Source organism: Grammomys surdaster, unplaced genomic scaffold, assembly GCF_004785775.1.
Source record: "Grammomys surdaster isolate TR1022 unplaced genomic scaffold, NIH_TR_1.0 262, whole genome shotgun sequence".
NCBI classification, from domain to species: domain Eukaryota; kingdom Metazoa; phylum Chordata; class Mammalia; order Rodentia; family Muridae; genus Grammomys; species Grammomys surdaster.
The window spans coordinates 2,508,272-2,530,994 of record NW_021604703.1 but is presented as its reverse complement, the minus strand read 5'-3'; the positions used below and the strand labels follow the sequence as shown (position 1 = coordinate 2,530,994).

General features: G+C 44.4%; 2 protein-coding genes across 2 annotated transcripts in view; one reads left to right on the top strand and one right to left on the bottom strand.

The window, feature by feature from the left end:
- Positions 1 to 22,723, bottom strand: part of LOC114628021 (solute carrier family 22 member 5) — a 26,780-nt gene continuing 4,057 nt past the window's right edge. The window contains exons 2-10 of the mRNA XM_028775974.1: positions 18,201 to 18,304; positions 11,180 to 11,334; positions 10,104 to 10,275; positions 9,412 to 9,538; positions 7,000 to 7,100; positions 4,884 to 5,098; positions 3,016 to 3,198; positions 1,671 to 1,806; positions 1 to 1,325 (exon numbers count right to left, since the gene is read on the bottom strand). Of these exons, the coding sequence (XP_028631807.1) occupies positions 1,238 to 1,325; positions 1,671 to 1,806; positions 3,016 to 3,198; positions 4,884 to 5,098; positions 7,000 to 7,100; positions 9,412 to 9,538; positions 10,104 to 10,275; positions 11,180 to 11,334; positions 18,201 to 18,304 (1,281 nt within the window). The 3' untranslated portion in view covers positions 1 to 1,237. The remainder of the gene's footprint in view (positions 1,326 to 1,670; positions 1,807 to 3,015; positions 3,199 to 4,883; positions 5,099 to 6,999; positions 7,101 to 9,411; positions 9,539 to 10,103; positions 10,276 to 11,179; positions 11,335 to 18,200; positions 18,305 to 22,723) is intronic.
- On the top strand, positions 15,548 to 16,496 carry LOC114628022 (prohibitin). The gene has a single exon (XM_028775975.1). It carries the CDS (start codon positions 15,548 to 15,550, stop codon positions 16,364 to 16,366), a length of 819 nt encoding a protein of 272 aa, XP_028631808.1. The 3' UTR covers positions 16,367 to 16,496.

The window sequence follows — 22,723 nt, the reverse complement described above, 5'->3', positions numbered from 1 at the left end:
TATTATTTAAAAAAAATCATTGTTTATTAAAACCATTTCATTGCCCAAGGCACTTCAGTAGCTTTCAAAAAGTACAGGTTTTTCTGTTTGTTTTGTATTTTAGGTGGGTGAAGCGTGTGCTTTCGGAGCACCATGGCAACATAATCAGAAGAGAAGACAATCACACTGAACACAAAATACCCACCGATGTGACATGACTGCAGCCAGCAACTCTGAGAGACTATGAACACAATTTACATTTCTTTCTTGTAATTTTCCTCATGATTACACATCGTAAAAGGAAGAAGCATAGTGTTATTATTTTTGGCACTCAGAGCAGCTCTAGTGGCTAAGACTGGGAAGGCCTTGTATGGTGGCAACTGCACACCAGCCAGAGTGACTCTGGGCTGGGAAACACAGGCAGTTCCCACGTTTCTGCTAAAGGACAAATAGCTTGAGACACAACAGTAGATGACAAACAAACAAACCCCCCATGACAGTGCTGGGAGAAGGAAGGGACACTCTGTTACATGTTCTTCAAGACACAGATAAGTGGCTGGCAGCCAGAATTCTGGTTTACACAGCAATAGAACACAAGCCTTGGCCTCAACAGTAGATTTCTCACAGGACCCTGAGCAGACACACAGTACAGCTGGCTGTGGGACTGAGCAGTCACAGTCCACACTGTCTGCTTTGTGTACCAGCTTCCACCTTAGTTTCCTTTAGGGTTCCCTCTGTCTTGTGTTCTGTTGTGGGTTAAAACAATCACAGTTAGGGTTTTGGTAACTTAGGTAAGATGAGAAATCAAACTCCCCATGGAATCACTTATTTTCTGAAAAGAAATTTTTGTTTCCTTCTGGTGCATCCTAGACAAGCACACTGCCATGAGTCACATTTATTCCTTTCCTGTAAGTTCTTCATTTAGGGAAAAATAGACCTGTAGTTCTACCTGCACCCTTAACAGGTATTCTAAAATAACAAAGCATGTCTAGCAGATGTTTCTCATAGTCTTCCAAGTCCCACTGTTTCAAGAGACCCATTAACTTCTTTAGAAGGCCCAAGTTGACCACTGTAATGGGATGTGCAAGCTGTCTGTGGTTATCCTTTGTGGGCCTGGAGGAAGGTGACTCTCCAGGACAGATGCCCCAGTCCACGAGCACATTAGACTCAAGGTCAACAGAACAGAAAAGCTCTCAGTCATTGAGAGCATTTCTGACAACATTCAAGTTTCCATGCAGTTTTTCTTCTGGACAGGGTGTTAGAAGGATGTGCTCTTTAGGACAGTTGGGCTTTCTTCACCATCTTTTTGCATCCTTGTCTGGCTTTGGATATGCCATTGTTTTATTCTATTAAAACAAGCAAAACAAATGTTAGTAACAAACTTTAAACAGATACCTGCCAGTATCAAAACAAGTAAATCAGATCAGGAGAGAAACAAAACAAAACAAAAGGCAAACTTTAATGTTTTTCTTGGTTTCTGCACTAAGTCAAAGCTGCTGCTTTCATGGGCATTCACAAGGACACTTGTTCAAATAGGATCAGGCCATTTCTATAGATATGTTCTTACCATGGCCAAGGTAGTCCAGGTATTTGTGAGACAGAGTATTCAGCACTACTTTAAGGAGCACACCCCTAAAACTGGCCAGGCCCAGACCCAATGAATCCATAGTGTTAGGAGGGAAGTCTCTTACCCTTTGACCCTTAGCATCTGATCAATGGTGTCTGGGAGAGGGACACCAAAGCTCTCAGGGAAGAACAAGGTGAGGATAGCTGTCAGGATGGTCAGACTTCCCATGAGGATATAAGGCAGGAAGCGATCATAGGCACCTATGGTTGAGCAGAGGACTGACGTTACAGTGAGACTTGGTCTTAGTTGGGCCCTTTATTCTCTCAGGATTCTATATAGCGCTTACTGTCCGTCCTGTTGGTTCCACTGATTCCCAAAGCCTGGGTTGCCAGAGTGAAGTCTGGCATTTACAGAGTCAGAACCCAGACCTGGACCACATGTGCCCAGAGGTCCAGCAGTATTTACACTAGACAATGGAAAGGTACAGGAGACAGGACAGCTGCAGGGTTTACAAGCAACACAAGGTGTTTGTCCTGGACAATTTTCCACCTCTGTAGATTCATCACAGTCTGATTTGCACTCAGGTTAGACTAGGTGCTGTTAGAGCCATGTAGCGTGCTTGCAAAGTACTTGCTACTCTCTGGACACTGGCAAGTCCTCTCCTGAGCTAGAGATATGCAGAGGGGGAGCAGCTGCCAGGAGGGAGCACTTCTCTGAACCAAAGAAATTGGTGTCCTGCTATATAAAAGGTCAAAAGGCAGATAATCTTTACAGGGCATAAAACACCAGGTCAAGTGTGCCATGAAGGCCTATATGCCACCTAGCCAGCAGGCTGAGGCAAGAGGAGCAAAAGTTCAAGGGCTGCTGGGGCCACAGAGCAAGTTCAAGCCCAGCTCATACAACTTAGTGAGCTACTGTCTTGAAAAGTAAACTGAGGGCCAGGGAGATGGCTCAGCTGGTTAAAATACTTGCTGCTAAGCCTGGAGACTGGAGTTCCATCCCCAGGATCTACATGGTAGAAGGAAAGAACTGACTCCCTAAATTGTTCTCTGACCTCAACGGATACACTGAATGAATGAAGTGTTTAAGTTATAGCAACTGTCTGTCTGTCAGACCTCTTGAATGGACAGGATTCTCTTCATGTTCCTAACTCTAAGAAAGATTCCTCCAGTAAAGTACACTGCCTCCCTAAAGCATTTCTTCAGATGAAGAAATTGTACTTTATGATGGAGGGTCTGGGGAGACTGAAATAGAAACTCCCAGACTTTCTCATTTCCATCTAGCTGCTCTGTGAGTTACTTCACATTTGCAAATGAGTGCTTCCTCTACACTACACTTGGAAAGGAACCTTCTCGAGTCAGGGACCCAGTATCTGAAGCATCCTGCTAACTACAGGTGCTTGTTCTCCAGCTCACAGTAAGGCTACTTAGAGCTTCTGTCCCAACGCTCCAGTGCACCATGGTACTTACCAAGGTAAACAAAGTAGGGAGACAGGATGCTGCCAAGGCGGGATGCTGTGGAGCTGACTCCTACACCCATGTTTCTGACCACAGTGGGGTACAGCTCAGCTGTGTACACATAGACCATGGAATAGGCAGAGGTGATGCCAAACTTGCCCATCATCACCAAGGCAGTGGACAAGTAAAACAATTCTGGAAAGACAAATAAAGTTAGTACAGTCAAGAGGGTCAGTGTAAGGGTTACCCCTGAGGAGTTCTCTTTCCTTTTCTCCCTGACTTGGGGTGGAGAGAGTTGGTTAGTTTCTGTAACTTTCCATCAGAAGGAAACACCATGGCTAAGATTTCTCAAAGGAGATTAGTAAAGGAGAAAGGGCACTTCATGTATGTAAGGGTACATGTTCCTCAACCCAGAGGCCCAGAGGGTAAGCACCCTATCAGCCCAGCCCACGGCCTTCCGGAAGTCATCCTGTGTTAGGATGAGCTGCTCCACCTGAACCTCATACTGAGGGCACTGTGGAATTAACCAAGGACTTGTATGTGAATGGGGAGCTCAGTTCTAACTCAGGTCCTGCTTGCAGTCTACTCAAGAAGTTCATAGATCTGGGCTTTTGAGGTGGCTCAGTGGGCAACAGAGCTTTCAGCCAAGCCTGAAAACTTAGGTTTGATCCCCAGGATCCATACACTGGAAGGGGAAAACCAACACATCTCACTTCCTGCAAGTTGTCCTCTGACCTCTACATGTGTGCTGGAAACATGTCTCCCTTCTCCAAGTAAAGTAAAATCATTGAAAAAGAAAAAAACAAACAACAACTATAAACCTTGGGGATGAGCCTCCAATTGACTTGACTGCCTAATGAGTATAACTAAGTGTCCCATAGAGCACTCTGAGCTCAAGTGAGAGCAACTCCAGCCAGTCCCAGGTTCCTTCTGCCACATAATGGGCTGTTCTTATTAAAGGTCCCAGTATCACAGGCCCTGAAGCAATCACCAAAGGCTCCCAAAGCCACAGGGGCATGATTCTGGCAAGTTATAGACAAATAAAGCTTGTCCTCTGTTATACAAGTTGTCACAAGGGTTCTTCCTGCCCACTAGTGCAATGCTAAGGCAGTTTTACCAGCAAAGACCTGTCCATAGCCTCTGAGACCTTTCTCTTTTCTTTTCCTTTTCTTACCCTGACACACATGGGGTTCAATACGTGTCAGAACTCTGCTTTTATTTATTCTTTTTTTTTTTTTAAAGGTCTCATGTAACCTAAGTTGGTCTCAGACACCTTGATGGCCATGGATGACCTTGAACTTCTTATTCTCCTCCATCTTCCTCTTATGCTGGTATTACAGGTGTGAACCACTGTGCCTTGCTCTATTTTCTCTATCAAATCTTCTGAAATGTTCTGGTATTGTTACCTCATGTAAATTTTACTGAATGCCTTTTGTTCAGGGTGCTACCCATGACTACTCTTTAGATGTGCTGAATTTCCTTTATTTGTGTTCACAGATGGTAATAACATCTTGAAGTACCAGCATCTAACTTGTCTTCTCCAGTAGAAACAGACTCCCTGCAGACCCACTCCAGCCATTCCTTGAGTAAGTAATAAGACAGAACTAGTGGGATGACTCTCTTTTTCTCTTTATTCTAGAGAAGAAAATATATTAACTTGATTCTAGGGCTTAATAAATCAACAGCCCGATGCTTTCTTCCCATTGAACAAAGCCCAGGCCATGAAGAACACTCTGGTTTTGTGATACCATCTTTTGATTTTTAAGTGAGCATTGTATACATGCAGCACACATGTCTTGACTGTATACACTTCATTAATAGCCTGGTTCAAGAAAGAGAAACACAGAAGACTCAGATCTGTAAACAAATGTAGTCCATACCTGAAGGCACCAGCTGCATGAAGAGAAGGACACTGCCACCCAGGAAAAGGGCAGCAGAAATAGAATATCGCCGGGGCAAGTACTGCAGCAAGAGCCAGGCCAACACATAGGCTGGGACTTCAACAGCCGCCAGTAGGAAGCAGTTCACATAGATGTTCCCATGTAAGTTCGGAGTGTCAAGAGAAAGTCCAAAATAGCCCACTGATATGGTCAGCCTGCAACAGGGTACAGAAGAGAGCTGGAGAAGAAACATCCATCTCTGCAGACCCACACACCTTGACTAACTTTCATCCTGAGAAATTCTGAACTGCTCTTGATGTAGGGAATGGAAGGGCAGTTGTAGATTCCACCCTGTGCTTTACTTCATAGCACAAAAGTTAAGTTGAAGAATGAAGAGTGTATATATCCTTTGCCAGTGCATCTTCAGAACATTCCACAAAGAAAGTGTCTCACTAAAAAAGCCTACATAATTCACACTGACTTAATCACTAGGGGAAAATCCCAACATTAAAATCCTACTCTGAAGCATTTACAAACACCCAGTTCCCTGCTGTATATGCTCTCCAAACAGCAACTGTAAGAAGAACTAGAGACTGAGTAATGGACTGGGTAAGGCATGAGAGAAGTAGAGGATTAAGGGAAAATATAGCACAAACATTTGCAGAAGGACCCTCAGTAACTATTCATGATCAGCCAAGAAGGGGCTGACAGGAACCCTAGTGTGTTCTAGAAGAGTGAGCTCTCAACGCTGAGGGAGGCCTCACTGTTTTTTAGACCACTCCCATGCCTAGCTCTGATACTAGTAGGTGTTCTCCATTGATGACCTATACTCCATGGCAAACCAGACTATCTTTAAGTCACGTACAGGTTGAAACACAGTCGCTATAGTGAAGGAAGAGACTAGGCTCTTAAGTACCAGGAAACTCTAGAACAGTAGGAGAGTGTGGGAGAGTCAAAGTAACATATCTCAGGCTAGAAATCTGGGGTATAATCTTCAAGCAGGTCCTATTCCTGAGGTCCACAGGATTCATGTGTGCTGCATTGCCTTTGAGGCATCCTGGACAATTTGACTTTGGCTGATCCTTGTCCGAAACCAGAAAGCAAACTAGGTTAGTTCTGCAAAGCTGGCTGAGTCTATCAGGAAGGACTCTGAAGGGAAGTTTACCATCTTGCCATCTTTTTTTTTTCTTTTAAAGATTTTTTATTTTATGTATGTGAATACACTGTAGCCTTCTTCAGACACACCAAAAGAAAGCATCGGATCCCATTAAAAATTGTTGTGAGCCACCATGCGGTTGCTGGGAATTGAACTCAGGACCTCTGGAAGAGCAGTCAGTGCTCTTAACTGCTGAGGCATCTCTCCAGCCCTGCCCACTCACTATCTTATCACCACTCATCCAGTAGACTCAAGGATCTCCAATGTCCCAAGGGTCTGGAAGAAGCTATGCAGGTATCCTTGTTCCTCCCCCCTTGGCAGAATCATAGATTCCTTTCTGATAACTGTGCAACACCTTCTCAGAAGACACCTAGAGAGGACATCCAGGCCATAGCATTGACTTCAGTACAGTCTATAAAGGGCCATATCCCACTTTCTTGTTTCTAGAAAGCTCTTAGCAGCCTCTGGAACCTAAAGGATAAAGTATTTTCATTGAGGCCCTTCTTCAAATCCCCAACTATCCCTTCAGAGAATCAACAGAAAACATTTTTAAGAGGAACAGCCAGGCATGGGGCAGGGGACTGTGTAGAGTGTAATTGACAATGTGGCTCCAATCTAGGGTCACTTCCTCTGTCCATGAGCACAGTAGAATTGCTGTCAGCTTCTTCCTGGCTATTTACCACAGATAACCCACTGAGGGAGGGGACACGGGACAGGACAACCAAGGAAGGACTTGTGGGATTCCCTTGTGGGATCCCTAGATCTCAAGCAGCCTCCACGATCATTTTCTCCCTTTCTGGGTATCCATTACATTAAAAACTTATGTCCCTGTGGCTGCCACCCACCACAAGGAAGAATCCTTTATCATGTGATGACAGAGGCTTCAGCTCTGCTCTGAAGCATGTCTGTAGACAAGAGTCCTGAGAGTGGGTACGGTTCAGGCAGACCTCACTTACGCACCACAGGACTATGGACATGATGGTGATGATCCTGATATTCCGTGTTCGGACCAGATCGTAAATGTGGTGCAACTGAGGCTTCTTGGAATTTAAGTCTTGTAACTGTAGGAAGAAAATAGTTAGTGGTCTAGGAAGAACAAGTTGAAGACGTGCCTCATACAGACACGCACCTAGCACCCATCAGTTTCACTATTTACTTCTCAAGAGTTAGGGAGCATTCTAAGGTTCTTCCTTGAAAAGACAGAAGTTCAGTGACTCACGGGGATGTCCAAGGCCCCTGCAGGCTTAGTCAAGGACAAACTAGAGTAAATGAGAAAGGTTTTGAAAAAGAGAGCAGCACAGCAAAGGCAGAGGCCCAAGCTGACAGCTGCCTCACTGCATCAACCTGCCTATCCTCGCTGTCACTTCCCAGGGAGACCTTGAGGTTGCTTAAGTAAAGGCTGTCTCCCATCTCTCTTGGCCAGAGAGAAAAAAGTGGCTATGGATTTTACTGAGCTGATATGTAAGTGAACTTAATGTTGTGAGTACTCATGTTGTGTTTTTACTGGTCTATTTCCAGGAGAAAAAAAATCAAATTGAAAAACAGGAAAACTGACCCACCCTTCACCCAGATTAACTTCCTATGAGATTCAACAAAGCCAAAGCCATCACTAAATCACATTCTAAATACACTGCTGATGCTTTCTTAGCTAACCCAGCTTGAGTCCTTGTTTTTACCACCTTAGCAGTTCAGCAAAAGGTCAACTCGGGAGTCAAAGAATCCTCTGAAACAACTACATTTCCTTAGTGATGCCAATGTGGCTTATGGGTTCACCTAGACTAACCCCTTATTTAAATGCCACCAAAACTACCTGACTTAAAAAATGCCCTCATCCCTGCCTTCTGTGCTTCAGAGCCCTTCTGGAGGGAGAATGCTGAATGACAGCTGTTGCTAGGCTACCACCTCAGGGAGATGCTAGCAGGGCTCTTGGCACTCACAACTTTTTGTCTGCTTGTAACAACTGCTTCATCTCTTACAAGCTCCAAGTCTTCATCATGCCTAGAGCATCTCAAACATGCTAGCTGCTCACACTGCAGCATGGCTGCAGGCAGCTGTTCTTCCAACCAGTCCCTTTTCTTCACACATAAGAGATGAAGCCCAGAGCCATGTCTGCCAGCATCTGCATGTTAACCTCATGAGTCTGGGAAAGGGGACAGGAAGCAAGAACCAGGACCACACGAAGAAGAACGGGGAAGAGAAGTGGCCATCAGAAAGAACAAAGCTCCAGGATGATGGGTGACAGCTAATTGAGAGACTAAACAGAGACAGAATACTGCTGATTGTAAATCTACCAGTGTTCTGATTATCTTCAGATGACAATCTCTGAGGCATCAAAAAAAACTTCCCAAACTACTGGAGTTGATGAAAACCTCTTTCTCATGAAGAGTGTTTACTATTAAAAAAATAATTAAGCCAGAAATGGTGGCATATCATTTTAGTCTGAATACTTGGGAGGCAGAGACAGTCAGATTTCTGTGAGTTTGAGGCCAACCTATCCTCCACAGAGACTTCTAGACCAAACAGGTTACATAGTGAGCCCCTAAAAAGCGATGTAGGGGGCAGACGGTTGCAACACACGCCTTTAATCCCTGCACTAGGGAGGCAGAGGCAGGCAGATATCTGAGTTTAAGGCCACCCTGGTCTACAGAGACAGTTCCAGGAGAGCCAGGGATACACGGAGAAACCCTGTCTCAAAAAAACAAACAAAAAAAGGGTGTGTGTGTGAAAGAAAAAAGAATGATTAAAAAGTATGATTACTTTGAAAAGAAGTAAAGAAAGAATAACAACAGAAATTTTTTTTTTTGAGAAAATAAGTTGGAAGCCATTACTTAACTTCTCAGGTTTTTCTGTGTACATGCTTGAGATAGAGATAGATAGATAGATAGATAGATAGATGGATGGATGGAGGGAGGGAGGGAGAGAGAGAGAGAGAGAGAGAGAGAGAGAGAGAGAGAGAGAGGGACTGTATATGTGTGTGTGTGTATGTGTATGTGTAGGTTACAGGTTGAACTGGGATGTCACCACCAATCACTTTTCTAGCTTATCTTTGAGACAGGGTCTCTCATTGACTGGTTGTCTGTCTGACCAGTAAGCCCCAGGGATCTTTCTGTCTTGGCTTCCCCAGTATTAGGATTACAGGCACACTCAGCCATGCCTGGCTTTTTAGTCTGTTGTGGGGGATCTGAACTCGGGCCCTGATGCTTGTGTGACAAGCACTTTACAGATGAAGTCATCTCTAGTCCTCCAGCCCTTGCCTTGGCGGGGGACACTGCTTGGGCAGGGTAAGGGCCAAGACCCTGTGAGCTGTGCTGTAGGCTGCCGACCTAAAATGGCCAGTGTGAGCCTGCCCAGCAGCTTGCACATGGTATTTACCTCATTTGGATCGAAGATAGTGGAAGGTGCAACAATCCCGTTAACTTTGGCAGCTTTTCGGATGATCACCTCTGCCTCTTTAATCCGGCCTTGAGAGATGAGCCATCGGGGGGACTCAGGGATGAACCTGGAAGGACAATGCAATCTAGTGAGGCCTCCTGTTCACTTGCTCTCCAGAGTTTCTCTGTATGGCCTTGGCTGTCCTGGAACTCACACTGTAGACCAGGCTGGCCTCGACTGGAATAGCTTTACCTGCCCAATCTCCCTCTGTTGACAGCACAGCTGGAGCCTGCCTTCCTCTGCATAGCCACTCAAGGAAGCTCAATTTGGAGCTCTCCCTCTCTTTACTTCCCAACCCCCTGGTCTGGGGCCTCAGCATCAAGCAGCTACAGTTCAGGTCTTGCTGGGATCTGAGAACTTCCCAGAGGTTTGTCTGGTCTCTATCTGCTTGCAGCAAATTCTTAGTTCAACCTAGAACAGGGCAGAAGAGATTCCCACTTATGTCTTGGGATTCTGTGTTGTTTTGGCTTTTCTGAGTATGGAAAGATTTTATAAATTGACTTGTAAATAATATGCACCCCTTTTTTCTGGGATCTAGAATTAGAATTTGGGGGTTACTACTGCCCTCTACTGGATGTGACACAGAAGCCATCCCACAGGATAGGCAGCCCAAGGGCTAGGGCCATACTCACCACCAGAGAGCCCCACACAGGACCCCTGGCACAGTTAGCGCCAGCAGCAGCATCCTCCAGTCTCTGATGAAGTATGCAAACAGAGGCAGCACCATGAAGCCAAATGCATAAAATATGCAAACTCCTAAGGTGGCGAATATAATTCGAACTGACTTGGAAAGAATTTCTGTTCCTGTTCAAAACAAGGAAGGAGTCCAGTTAATCATTAATTAGGGTTATTTCCTTATGAATCTTCTGTGATACCATTTTTAACATAGAGACAAGGAGGCAGCCAGAGTTAGCCCTGTGTTTGGAGTCTCTGGGGGTGGGCGGCTATGACTGAACTAAGTCTTCTCTGATTTTTTCCGGGGTGTTTCTCTGAGGTCTCTAGGCAACAGTTTTCTTATGAAAACATCATCACCGCACTCAGACACATGCTTAGGCCCCTCTAAGTCCTTACACAAGAAAGAATTAACCAAAGGCAAAGTCACTACTAAAACCACACATGCTAACTATTATCTTTCGTAGTAAAAAATGTCCTAGTAAATATGAAAAGAAAATAATCTTCCTTCCCATTATACAGCCAAAGGAACCCAGTGATCTGATTGGTTAGAGCAAAGCTCTTCTAAACAGGGAGACTAGAAGCTTTCCAGTGGGAACAAGGTAGCTTGTCTGAGTCACAGCCTTGAAGTGTAGACTCTGACCAAAATCTGAACTGGACTGCTCAACTCCTTGGCAGACACTGATAGCCACCAATGCTCTGCAGCATCTCTTTCCTGGGGAGCCTGCTCATCATGGCCCATCTCCCCTTGGTGTGCCTCATTCTTTCCTCAGCTACCTAAGCCCATTCCATGCCCATTCCCTTTAAAAAGGGAATCCTAGTTAATTAGTACTGAAGTACTAATAAGGTCAAGAGGCCACAAGACAGAGGCCAGAAGAACTGAACATCAGAAGTCAGAACCATTGTCAGGCTCTACTTCCCATCTGGTAAAATTGGTTTATTTACTAGGGAATTCTATCCATGAGGGACATTACAACTTGTCTCCAGTAAAGTGAAACACAGGATCAAGTACTCAACTCCAACCTGATGTCCATACCCAGGACAAATGCTGCCACGTAGTTGGAGATCTGACCCATGCCAACAAGGACAAAAAGCACGGTAAACATCTCGAAGTTCACAGAGAAGACCTGCAGGAAGCTGAAACCAGTCTGCATGGCCATGGTCAAAAACAGCACATTCTTGCGACCAAACCTGGAGAGAAAAGGAGGGTCACAGAGAAACAGCTGGGAGTGGCAGCAGCCACTGGCTCCACTGAGGGGCTGACTCCCAACACGGGGACTGGCACCAGGGTAGTCCCACCCTCTCAGTCTCCATACGGACATTGAATTCCATACTTTCCAGGATGAATGTGTAGTCTGGACACTCAGGCTGCCTCAAAGGCAGTGCCACAATGATGCTAATGACTGCAGGGGATGGAAAGGCATTTGTTATGTAAATCCACATACTATAATAATTTTTTTAAAGCAGATAAAACATAATGGTAAATGAAGGTTTGTCATTTATCTTCACTTCCCTCTGTCAATGATAGGAATAACTAGAAATAGGTGTGGAGGAAGAATTTTTTTGTACAAGTGCTGAAAGTACTGAGTAAAAAGAGAAAAAAATTCTGTGTCACCATTGCACAACACTCATAAACTGACACAGGCACTGTGTGAGTGATTGCCAACCACATGATGCTGTCCTATAACCTTGTCAGAGTGACTGACCCTGACCTGAGCCTGTGAATGCAGCTGCCTCTCTGCACTAAGTACCAAGAATAAAGGAAAAGACTCAGGGGATAAGATCACCCAGACCTGGGGTGGGAAATTCTACAGTGGAAATGCTCAAGGTTCTTTTTCAATTTTCTTTATATCCGTCTTTACAAAGGGAACCTCAGTTTGGAGGCTTTCTTTGGTGTGTGTGTGTGTGCACACGCGCATGCCCATGTGCATATATGTGTGCATGTGTTCTCCTGTGCACATGTGTGTATGTGCATGTGGAGACCAGAGGTCAATCTCAGTGTCATTGTTCACATGCTGTCTACCTCATTTTTTTTTTTTTTTTTTTGTTTTTTTGTTTTTCGAGACAGGGTTTCTCTGTATAGCCCGGGCTGTCCTGGAACTCACTCTGTAGACCAGGCTGGCCTCGAACTCAGAAATCCGCCTGCCTCTGCCTCCCGAGTGCTGGGATTAAAGGCATGCGCCACCACCGCCGGGCTCTGTCTACCTCATTTTAAGACAGGTTTCTCACTGGCATCTAGAACTCACCCACTAGGCAAGGGTGGCTTGTCAATCAGCTCCAGAGAGCCTCCTGTTCCTGCCCTTCAGTCGCTGGGATTACAAAGGCCTGGCATGCCATCCTGATATTACATGGGTGCTGGGGACTGAGCACGGAACTTCAAGGTTGTGGCATAGCCTTTTACTGACTGTGCTATTTCCCCAGGTTCAGGAGGATACAGAACTTTAAGTTTCTGTTTGTGATTTGGGGCAGTTTTAGGCTTTAGGGTTTGTTGCTTTGAACTATCCCTCTACAGATTATGATTGGCACTGTCATGGAAGTGGTTACTCATGGGTGCTAACTTGGATGGGCAAACACTGGACAGGTTCCTGAGGCAACAAAGTTCTGCCTGACTTGTAGGTTGTTGTCAGGCCACCTCTATTTTGGTCAAATTGTGATGATGACAGAATCAAAAGTCATTTGGTGGGAGGTTAGGTTGTAGGAGGGTGGGGTGCATGTGAACTAGAGGAGTGCATGTGGTAGTTAAAGATGTTTGCTAGAGATGTTTCTCTCCTTCTACCACGTGAGTCCCAATGACAGAACTCAGGTGGTTGAGCTTGTTGGCAAATATCTTTACTCAGAGCAATTTCTCCCACTCACAGACCTGGTCTGGTCACTTTTAAAGAATGTCAACAAAACGGCAAACATACATATTTACAAAACCAGGAAATACCAGTCTACCTATTCTTTGTGTGGAGCCTCTAATAATTCAGAAAGCTAGCTTAGTAATGTCACATAAAAGGCATGACAATGTAAAATTATTTTAATATCATTTGAATTTAGATAGGAATATGCTGGGAAGAAAGCTTTACATTTTCAGAAAAGGTCTTTTAACACATTCCATCACCCTTCTTCAGGGAAGGTGATCCTTAGTATACTCTGAATTTTGTTTCCATTGTTTCTTTGAGAGTAAACACTTTGGTGTGGAAATTAAACACTTTGCTCTGGTGATCATGGTGTTCTATGCATGGTAAACAGGTTCTTAAGCTGGCTCATACAGATCTAACCTAGGATACAACTGGCATGATTTCTACACCCAACTTGGGGCACCTCCCTCCTTGCTTTTGACATTGCTCAATTCCTTTGAGATTCAGTGGACATTCTACCCTTGAATTCCTCACCTCTACCTGGAGGACCTCTTAGCCTGGTTTGCCCTTCCAGTATGCATTGCACATACTGGAAGGTCTCGTGGAGTATCCATACATCCAACAATACCCTGAATCTCTCCAATCAGAGGTCTTATAATCACCCCAAATTGAATAACATCAAATAGCATTCAATATTTTCTCTGCAAATGTGGTTCTCTGTTTTAGTCATTAAAGGGTATAATATCTTACTTTATTATGAAGGTCAAAGGCCTTTTCCCTCCTTACTGGGGAAAGCCATTTGACCAGTCAGCATGCCCTCCAGACTTCACTACCTCATCTCTCCATCTCTAGCAGCCTTGGTCCTATGCTCAGCCCCTATCATCCTTTGCATGAACCACTGAAAAGCTCCTAACTGGTCCCTTTTAGGTCTCTCATTTCTACACCAAAGTGTTTACTCTCAAAGAAACAATGGAAACAAAATTCAGGAGCATACTAAGACTCACCTTCCCTGAAGAAGGGTGATGGAATGTGTTAAAAGACCTTTTCTGAAAATTTTGAGGCAGGGACCAAGGGATATAGCTCAGGTGGTGAGGTATTTTACTATCTTAAAGGTGGTGGTGACAGATGCTTTTAATCACAACACTAGGTCGGAGGCAGAGACAGTGAGTTTGAGGCCAGTATGGTCTATAGAGTGAGTTCTAGGACAGCCAGAGCTACATAGAGAAACTCAGTCCTGAAAAATAAAACAAAACACACACACATACACACACACACACACACACACACACACACACACACACACACACACACAAAAGCTCTCTCTCATTTTTCTTCCATCAATACAAGCCTATCAAATCTTTTTTTCAAAATGCATGTCTGATAGTCATACTCTGGTTTAAAAAACAACTCTCAAGGGTCCTCACTTCTCGAATCCAAATGCCTCACTGTGGTCTGAGCTAAGCCACGTTTACCTATCTGCTCAGGCCTCTGCCTGCCTCGTGGTCCTTGTCTCCACCTGAGTCTCCAGACCTCAAACACAGTGAACTTTTTCCATTCCTAAGCCTCTGGTCTAGACTTTAATAGTGGTGGTTTTCTCCTGCCCAGAATATTCTTCTCTACACCTCTTTGACACCAAATTTCTACTCATCTTTCAACTCTCAGCTCATGCTTTGCTTCTCAGTAAATCTTCCCCTCACCCCTGATGGATACTTCCATGGCACTCTGACCTTCCCTGGTACCATTTCCCATGGCCAAGGAAACACCCATTTCTTCAATAAGTTCAATCTATCTATCTGCTTTGCCAAAAGGCAAAGCTCAAGGTGAGCAGAGATCTTCAGCAATAGTCCAGAAAACCAGAAGAGCAAGGAGCCCTGGGCCTCAGTATAACCTGCCACTTGCTGACCACACACCCCGGCACATAAGTTAACCACTGTGTTTTACTTGTCCCACTTACAAAATGGAAATAACAGTTCCTGTCAGAGGAGTGTGAGGATATGGTTACCTATTTGGTTTTTAAGGTGTGCTGTTCTTAGAACTGAGATTGGCACATATTACATGCTACATATCTGCTAAATAAAAGCAATCAATTAATGCTTGTTACTAGATTAAGAGAAGTATCATTCCCTATCAGGGAGGTACCTCAGACTTAGTCAAAGCTCACAATCCATGGTCATAGCCTACTGACCTTTTTAATGTACCCTGGTGACTGTGGAGTATTTTTTATCACTAGGTGACTCCAGAAAAATAAATCTAACGAGATATGCAGTTATGTAAGTTTTCATTAGCTGAGAGTGGTGGTACATCCTTGTAATTCTAGCATTAGGAAAGTGAGGTAGGAAGACTGCCATAAGTTTAATGTCAGCCTAAATAAATAAATAAATAAATAAATAAAAATTAGAAGGCCAGAAAGATAGCTCAGTAAACAGAATGTTTGCTATATAAGCCTGATGATCTAGTTGGATCCTTGGATCTAATGTGAAAGGTGTCGAGTATGCAGGTCTGGGGAATTCATGTGGAGGTCAGAGTGAAAGCAGGTGTGAGTGGAAGCAACAGAAGGAGTCATGGCTGCCAAAGTGTTTGAGTCCATCGGAAAGTTCGGCCTGGCGTTAGCAGTTGCAGGAGGCGTGGTGAACTCTGCTCTATATAATGTGGATGCTGGACACAGAGCTGTCATCTTTGACCGATTCCGTGGTGTACAGGACATTGTGGTAGGGGAAGGGACTCACTTTCTCATCCCTTGGGTACAGAAACCAATTATCTTTGACTGCCGCTCTCGGCCACGGAATGTCCCGGTCATCACTGGTAGCAAAGACCTGCAGAATGTCAACATCACACTGCGCATCCTCTTCCGGCCAGTGGCCAGCCAGCTCCCTCGTATCTACACCAGCATTGGCGAGGACTATGATGAGCGGGTGCTGCCGTCTATCACCACAGAGATCCTCAAGTCCGTGGTGGCTCGGTTCGATGCTGGAGAATTGATTACCCAGCGAGAGCTGGTCTCCAGGCAGGTGAGCGATGACCTCACAGAGCGAGCAGCAACATTTGGGCTCATCCTGGATGATGTGTCCCTGACACATCTGACCTTCGGGAAGGAGTTCACAGAGGCAGTAGAAGCCAAGCAGGTGGCTCAGCAGGAAGCAGAGAGAGCCAGATTCGTGGTGGAAAAGGCTGAGCAGCAGAAGAAGGCAGCCATCATCTCTGCTGAGGGTGACTCCAAGGCAGCTGAGCTGATCGCCAACTCGCTGGCCACCGCTGGGGACGGCCTGATCGAGCTGCGGAAGCTGGAAGCTGCCGAGGACATTGCCTACCAGCTCTCCCGCTCTCGGAACATCACCTACCTGCCGGCGGGCCAGTCCGTGCTCCTCCAGCTTCCCCAGTGAGGCCAACCGGGCCGGCCTCCATCATTCTGAATGATGCCTTCCTTCTGCCCCACCCCAGAAATCACTGTGAAATTTAATGATTGGCTTAAAGTGAAGGAAATAAGAAATAAAGGTAAAATCACTTCAAAAAAAAAAAAAAAAGAAAAGAAAGGTGTCTCATAACCTGCAAATACATTTTGTTGCTTGCACACCTCTTCCTCATACACACACACACAAAAATTAAGAAAACAACAACAAAAAAGTTTTGAGTAATAACGTAATAATAATCTATAGATGTAAACATGCAATCATATAATCCTAAGAGTATGTGACAGAGTAAAGCAGCTTTGCTTCCCAGACCAGATGACATTCTGTCCCAGGCTGGACTTCTCTATGAGCCTGCTAGCTGGCCAGAAAAATGCTGCAGCACCCTCTACTGCAGTGGTTTTCAACCTTCCTAATGCTGGGACCCTTTAATGGAGTTCCTCATGTTATGGTGATCCCCTGTAGTGGTCTGAATAGGTTTGGCTTCCATAGACTCATGTGTTTGAATGCTTGACCCACGGGAATGTCACTATTAGGAGGTATGTCCTTGTTAGAATACTTATGTCCTTGTTAGAGGAAATGTGTCACTGTGGGGCTGGGCTTTGAGGGCTACTAGTGTTCAATCTCTCCGACCAGTGAGGAAATGGACTGAATCTCTGAAACTCTTAAGCCAGCTAATTAAATGCTGTCCTTTATAAAAGTTGCCTTGGTTATAGTGTCTCTTCATAGAAATGGAAACCCTAACTAAGACTACCCCAACCATAAAACTATTTTGTTGTTACATCATAAATGTAATATTGCTACTGTTAAGAATTGTAATTGCCCCTCTGTCAGGGGTTATGACCCACAAGTTGAGAATCTGTCTCTCCTGGATCTAGGAGTATACTACCAGTGCCACCACGGCCAAGTGTTCTCTGATGACCTCAGCTGTCTGTGATAGATCCCAAAGCTCCAACTAAAGGGACTTAGCATAATGGACCTTCTGAGAACGTCACAGTTCTTGATGAAATAATAATAAAGACGATAAACCTCATAGACAATCTCTAATTTTATTATTGCCTTTGGTTGCTGAGGCAGATTCTCCCTAAGTAGTTCAAGATGACCTTGAACTCTCAATTCTCTGGACTTAGGCATCTGAGTACTGAGATTAGAGTTGTGCACCACCACCCACTACTTAAATTTCAAGGGTTTTTTTTGATTCTCTAAGCCATTAATGGACCTTAGAAAAAGCTTTAAACTTGGGAGGCAGAGGCAGGCAGATTTCTGAGTTCGAGGCCAGCCTAGTCTACCATAAGTAAGTGCCATACCTTCAGCCATTTAGCTAAGGGACACCAGAGTACATTATTACAGTTATGATGTAGCACTACTGACTAGTGAGATCTCTATCTTCTCTTATCTTGTTCAGAGTCAAAACCCTAGCTTCAGAATACAGAGGTAGCCACCATGGTACTGTTTAACGTTTTATAATACAGTGCATCTACACATGTGTAGAGTCAATCTCTCTCTTCCTCAGAGATAGGAGAGTGGTATAATCTCCTAGGGAAAGTGATTCAGACTAGTACAGAAGTGAATCATGACAAAATAACTGGTCATTGGACTGGGGGTACACATGGCTTGACGACACAGGTTTCTCTGTTCAGTAAGGATTATGAAATGATGTGGGAGGTCGTTGGCCCATTTTACTTGATATGGAGTCTATGCTAGACATAGCTACTGCTGCTTCTGAAATGCATGGCCCTGGGCTAAGAGAACATCATCATTTGACGTCAAGTCCAGGTATGTACTCCTTGATCAGTGCTGGACATCTTACCTGTCTGAGAGCTGTCCCGAAATGAAGGAGCCCATCAGCACACCCACGAAAAACAAGGAGATAGTGAATGGAGCCTTCCAGTCATCCTTACACACCAGGTCCCACTGTAGGAGGAGCAAAGGGATGCATCACTCACTCTTCTTCTGAAATTTAAGGATTCTTGGAAAATGAATTGGCATACCCTACATCCCTGAATGTTCTGACTATAGGAGCTCACTGATCTAGGCAACGACTCACCTGGGCAGCAATGCAGAGAAAGCAGGTGGCCTCTCCCTCTCCATCTTTTCTTACATAGAGTAGGCTCCATGTCTTGATTCAATTTAAGGAGGGGAGAAGAAGGGCAAGCAGCAGCATTCTAAAAAGCCAGACACTGATCTCTGGTCAGCAATGGCTTTTGTGCAATCTGGTAGGTAGACAAATGTTCCTAGCCTAGTTACCATCCACACATAGCTGTTAATACAATGACTGGGAGTGTTTGAGGGTCATAAAGCTGAAGGAACCAATAATGATAGGAAGCTTCTGAGCTGTGAAGCTGTGTCATAGACAAAATTATGGCTACTGTCATTCTTAAATATGATAAAATGTATTACTTTTGCTACAACGAAGATGACATGAAGGATAAGTTGCTGTAAACTATTTATCAACATGTCCCATGTGATGGTTGGGAACTGATATATCCAAGGTAGACAAGAAATCCACTCAGAGGGCTGGGCTGTAGCTGAGTGCTTGCCTAGCATACATGAAGCCCTGGCTTCAAGCCCCAGCACTACACAAACTAGGTATGGTAGTTCATGTGTGTAATCCCAGCTCTTGGGAAGAAGGATCAGAATGTCAGTGTTCAAGGTCAGTCTTAACTACAAGTTAGTGTCAAGGTTAACCTGGGCTGCATAAGACCATGTCTTTAAAAATGAAGTAGGAGATGGTAGAGGAGAAGGAAAAGAAAAAGGAAATGTACACAGGATTCTAAAGTCAAGTTTTAAAGTTGTGGACCTAAGTAACTCTTCCAAACATACTTGCAAGGCTGGATAACATGTAAAAACAAGTCAAATTGCTCTATAGGCATGGTAGCATCTTTCTGGCTTTCACTTCACCTGCTTGATTTATCCTGTCCTTAGTCTGGGTAAGAGGATAACTCAATGAAGTAACTATGCAGTCACCCACCACAGACAGTCCCTGATAACTCTAAGTGCCTGGCTGTGATGGTTTGAATATGCTCTGCCCAGGGAGTGTCACTATTAGAAGGTGTGGCCTTGTTGGAGTAGGTGTGTCACTATGGGTATGGGCTTTAAGACCCTCATGCTAGCTGCCTGGAAGCCAGTATTCTAATAGCAGCCTTCCGATGAAGATGTAGAACTCTCAGTTTCTCCTGTACCATGCCTGCCTGGATGCTGTCATGTTCCTCCCTCGATGATAATGAACTGAACTTCTGAACCTGTAAGACAGTCTCAATTAAAGACTTATAAGACTTCCATTGGTCTTGTGTGGAGAGCTTTTGGTGCTGCTTATAGAAATTTTGGAGTACTTGTCACTGGGTACTTGACAAGAGTACTTGTCACTGGGCTTGGAGGAGGAAGTAGGATCAGATAAGAGTATTTTCATTTGGGCTATTGCAAGGATCTAGGTAAACACAGCCAAGGAATGTGTGACTTCCCTTTTGTCTTGGTAATCCTGATAAGTCCCCAGACCCAGTAACTCCAGGGACTTTGTTTATTGCTTTGTTTGATTACTACCTGGTGTAATCTCTTTGTTCACTGCCTTGTTTGATTACTTTGTCTTTGATCTAAGAACTGACTGTATTCTTTGGATGTACCTAGAACGGAATAAAAGCTGACCGGGGAAAAATTAAAGCTGCTTCAGCCTCAGCACTGGCTGGAGTCATGTTATAATGTTTGTCTAATTGTCTTTTTCTTTTCAATCCTCACTCCTGCCCTTGAGACCCTGTGGACCGACTGAGCTGGCTTGGTCGGTCATGGTGTCGGTTCATAGCAGCAAAACCCTAACTAAGACACCGACTTACACTAATATTTGTCTCCTAGTGGCCACATAAAGCCTGTGAACAGAGTTATGAATGATTAGATTTTTCCAAAGTACAGGGTGGATCAACTTTCATATCTGATATAGTAGGCATCTGGACTTGGCCTGAGTTTTTTATTAGAGGGGTGGGATGATAGTCAAAGTTAAGTATCCCTGCTTGATGAGCTTACCCTTGAACCTAGTATTCCTGTACTCATCTGGCTACTCAGCTATAGCTAAAGCACTGGAAGATCAGATCATCAGTGCTTCTACTTGGTGGGTGGATAGGTAGTACTTGGCCATGAGTCAACCTTCATGGCTGGAGAGCTGCAAGAGAGGAACCAAACTTTGAGAATCTAGAACAGCTATGACCAGTGGTCTATACTTTACTCTAGTCAGAAATGTGCCTCCCTAGTAGTAATAGGCTCAAGGGTATATTAATATAGCTGGCAAGAACTTTCAAACTGCTCACTTAGGTAGGCTCTTTATCTCATTTATGTCTCAAGCAAACCGTTAAGCTTTTTTTTTTTGCCCCAGAGGATCCCATGCACTCTTTTGGCCTCCACATGCATGTGGTACTTCAAACACATGCGTGCAAAATGCTCATACAAATTAAAATAAATCTTTAAAAAAAACAACTGTTGAGGTGGTTTTTAAAAGAGTAAAAAATCATATTTCTTATTTATTATTTAATGCATATGTATTGTATCTGTATGCATGTGTATATATGAATGTATAACTACATACATGGAGACTAGAGGACCATGTTGGGTGTCCATCTTTATTCCTTTAAGACAGGGTCTCTCACTGAATAATGTAGCCATGCCTGGGTTTCCTCTCTCCCTCCCTCCCCTCTCCTCATTCTCTCTTTCAAGACTGGGTGTCTTGAAAGCACCCAGCACTGGCTGTCCTGGAACTCACTCTGTAAACCAGGATGGCCTCGAACTCAGAGACCTGCCTGAACTGAATGTTGGGATTAAAGGTGTGCTCCACCATTCCCTGGCTGCATGGTGTGTGTGTGTGTGTGTGTGTGTGTGTGTGTGTGTAAGGGTATGTTTATGTAAGTGTATGCCACATGTGTATGCTTGCCTCTGCAGATGGAGCTCTACTAAGAGTTGGTTATAAATCACACATGGGTATTAGAAACTGAACTCAGCGGGGCTGGAGAGTTGACTCAGTGGTTAAGAGCACTGACTGCTCTTCCAGGGGTCCTGAGTTCAATTCCCAGCAACCACATGATGGCTCACAACCATCTGTAATGAGATCTGATGCCCTCTCCTAGTGTGTCTGAGGACAGCTACAGTGTACTCATATACATAAAATAAATAAATCTTTAAAAAGAAAGAAAGAAACTGAACTCAGATGAGCACAACGAGCTCATTACCACTTAGAAATCTCTTCACAGCCCTATGTCTATGTGTTCCTTCCTTCCTTTCTTCTTTTAATGTGGGAGCTGGGTTCCAATGTCAAATCTTTATGCTTGTGCAGCAAGCTCTTACTCACTTAGACATCTCTCCAGCTCAAAGAAGTTCATCTCTTGGCTTCACATGTAATGAGAATTGCTTTTCAACTATGTGAAAAAAGGGAGCAGGGCAGAAGTGGGGGGGGAGTATAGTCTTCAGGAACTAAATGTTCTTATATCGGTGAACTAGCTGGAAAAGTGATAGGATTTGTGCCCAACAGGCAAAAGTCTTCCCTGCAATGTACCTACTGTGTTTGCATCAGTGACCAAGCATACTAGCAGGTATCAGTTAGTACTGAAGGCATTAATTTCTAAAACATTTTGTTCTGCTTTCCACTACAATTAATGATAAATCCTAGCTGTGAGAGTTTGTAGTCCCATCACTTAGGAGCTAGAGGTAGGAAGATCACAAGTCAAGGCAATAAGGCAATGCAACAGGACTCAATCTCCATAATAAAATTGAAAAAAAAAGTGGATACTTACCTCAGGACTCCCAGAAAAAGAGTATTTGCTATAAAACCCTCTATCATGCCCACAGTACCCTGAGCAGTGGAATGACCTGGGAACTATAGGATGTATGGGTGAGTGGATCAATGGATAAAAGGGGTACCATCCTTCAACATTATCATTTCCTATAGGTTTAGGCACCAGGCCTAGCTACCCAAAGCCCAGATGAATCCCACACTTCAATCTTTAGAATAAATTCTTCTCTTTGTTCTATGACTCCTGACTTTAGAACTCTGACCCAAGGTGACGGTTTTGAGCAAGAGAGGGACTCAGTCTGATTGCTTCCTGCCAGCTGTGTCTACTACAGCTGGGCATGCACAAGGGGCCAGTGGTCCACAAGTGGCTACTTTGGTTTGCTATGCAGCTACAAAGGCAAAATGAGGGTCTGTGATTCTCCAGAGAGAGAGATGGGGAGGGGAATGCAGACGGGGTGAGGGTGGATGGCTAGCACAGCCAGGCAGTCAGGTCCTGGCTCCAGGTGTCTCTGACCTCTATATTTCAGACTCATGCCAGCCCAATCATCTACAGTACTAGTAATTTT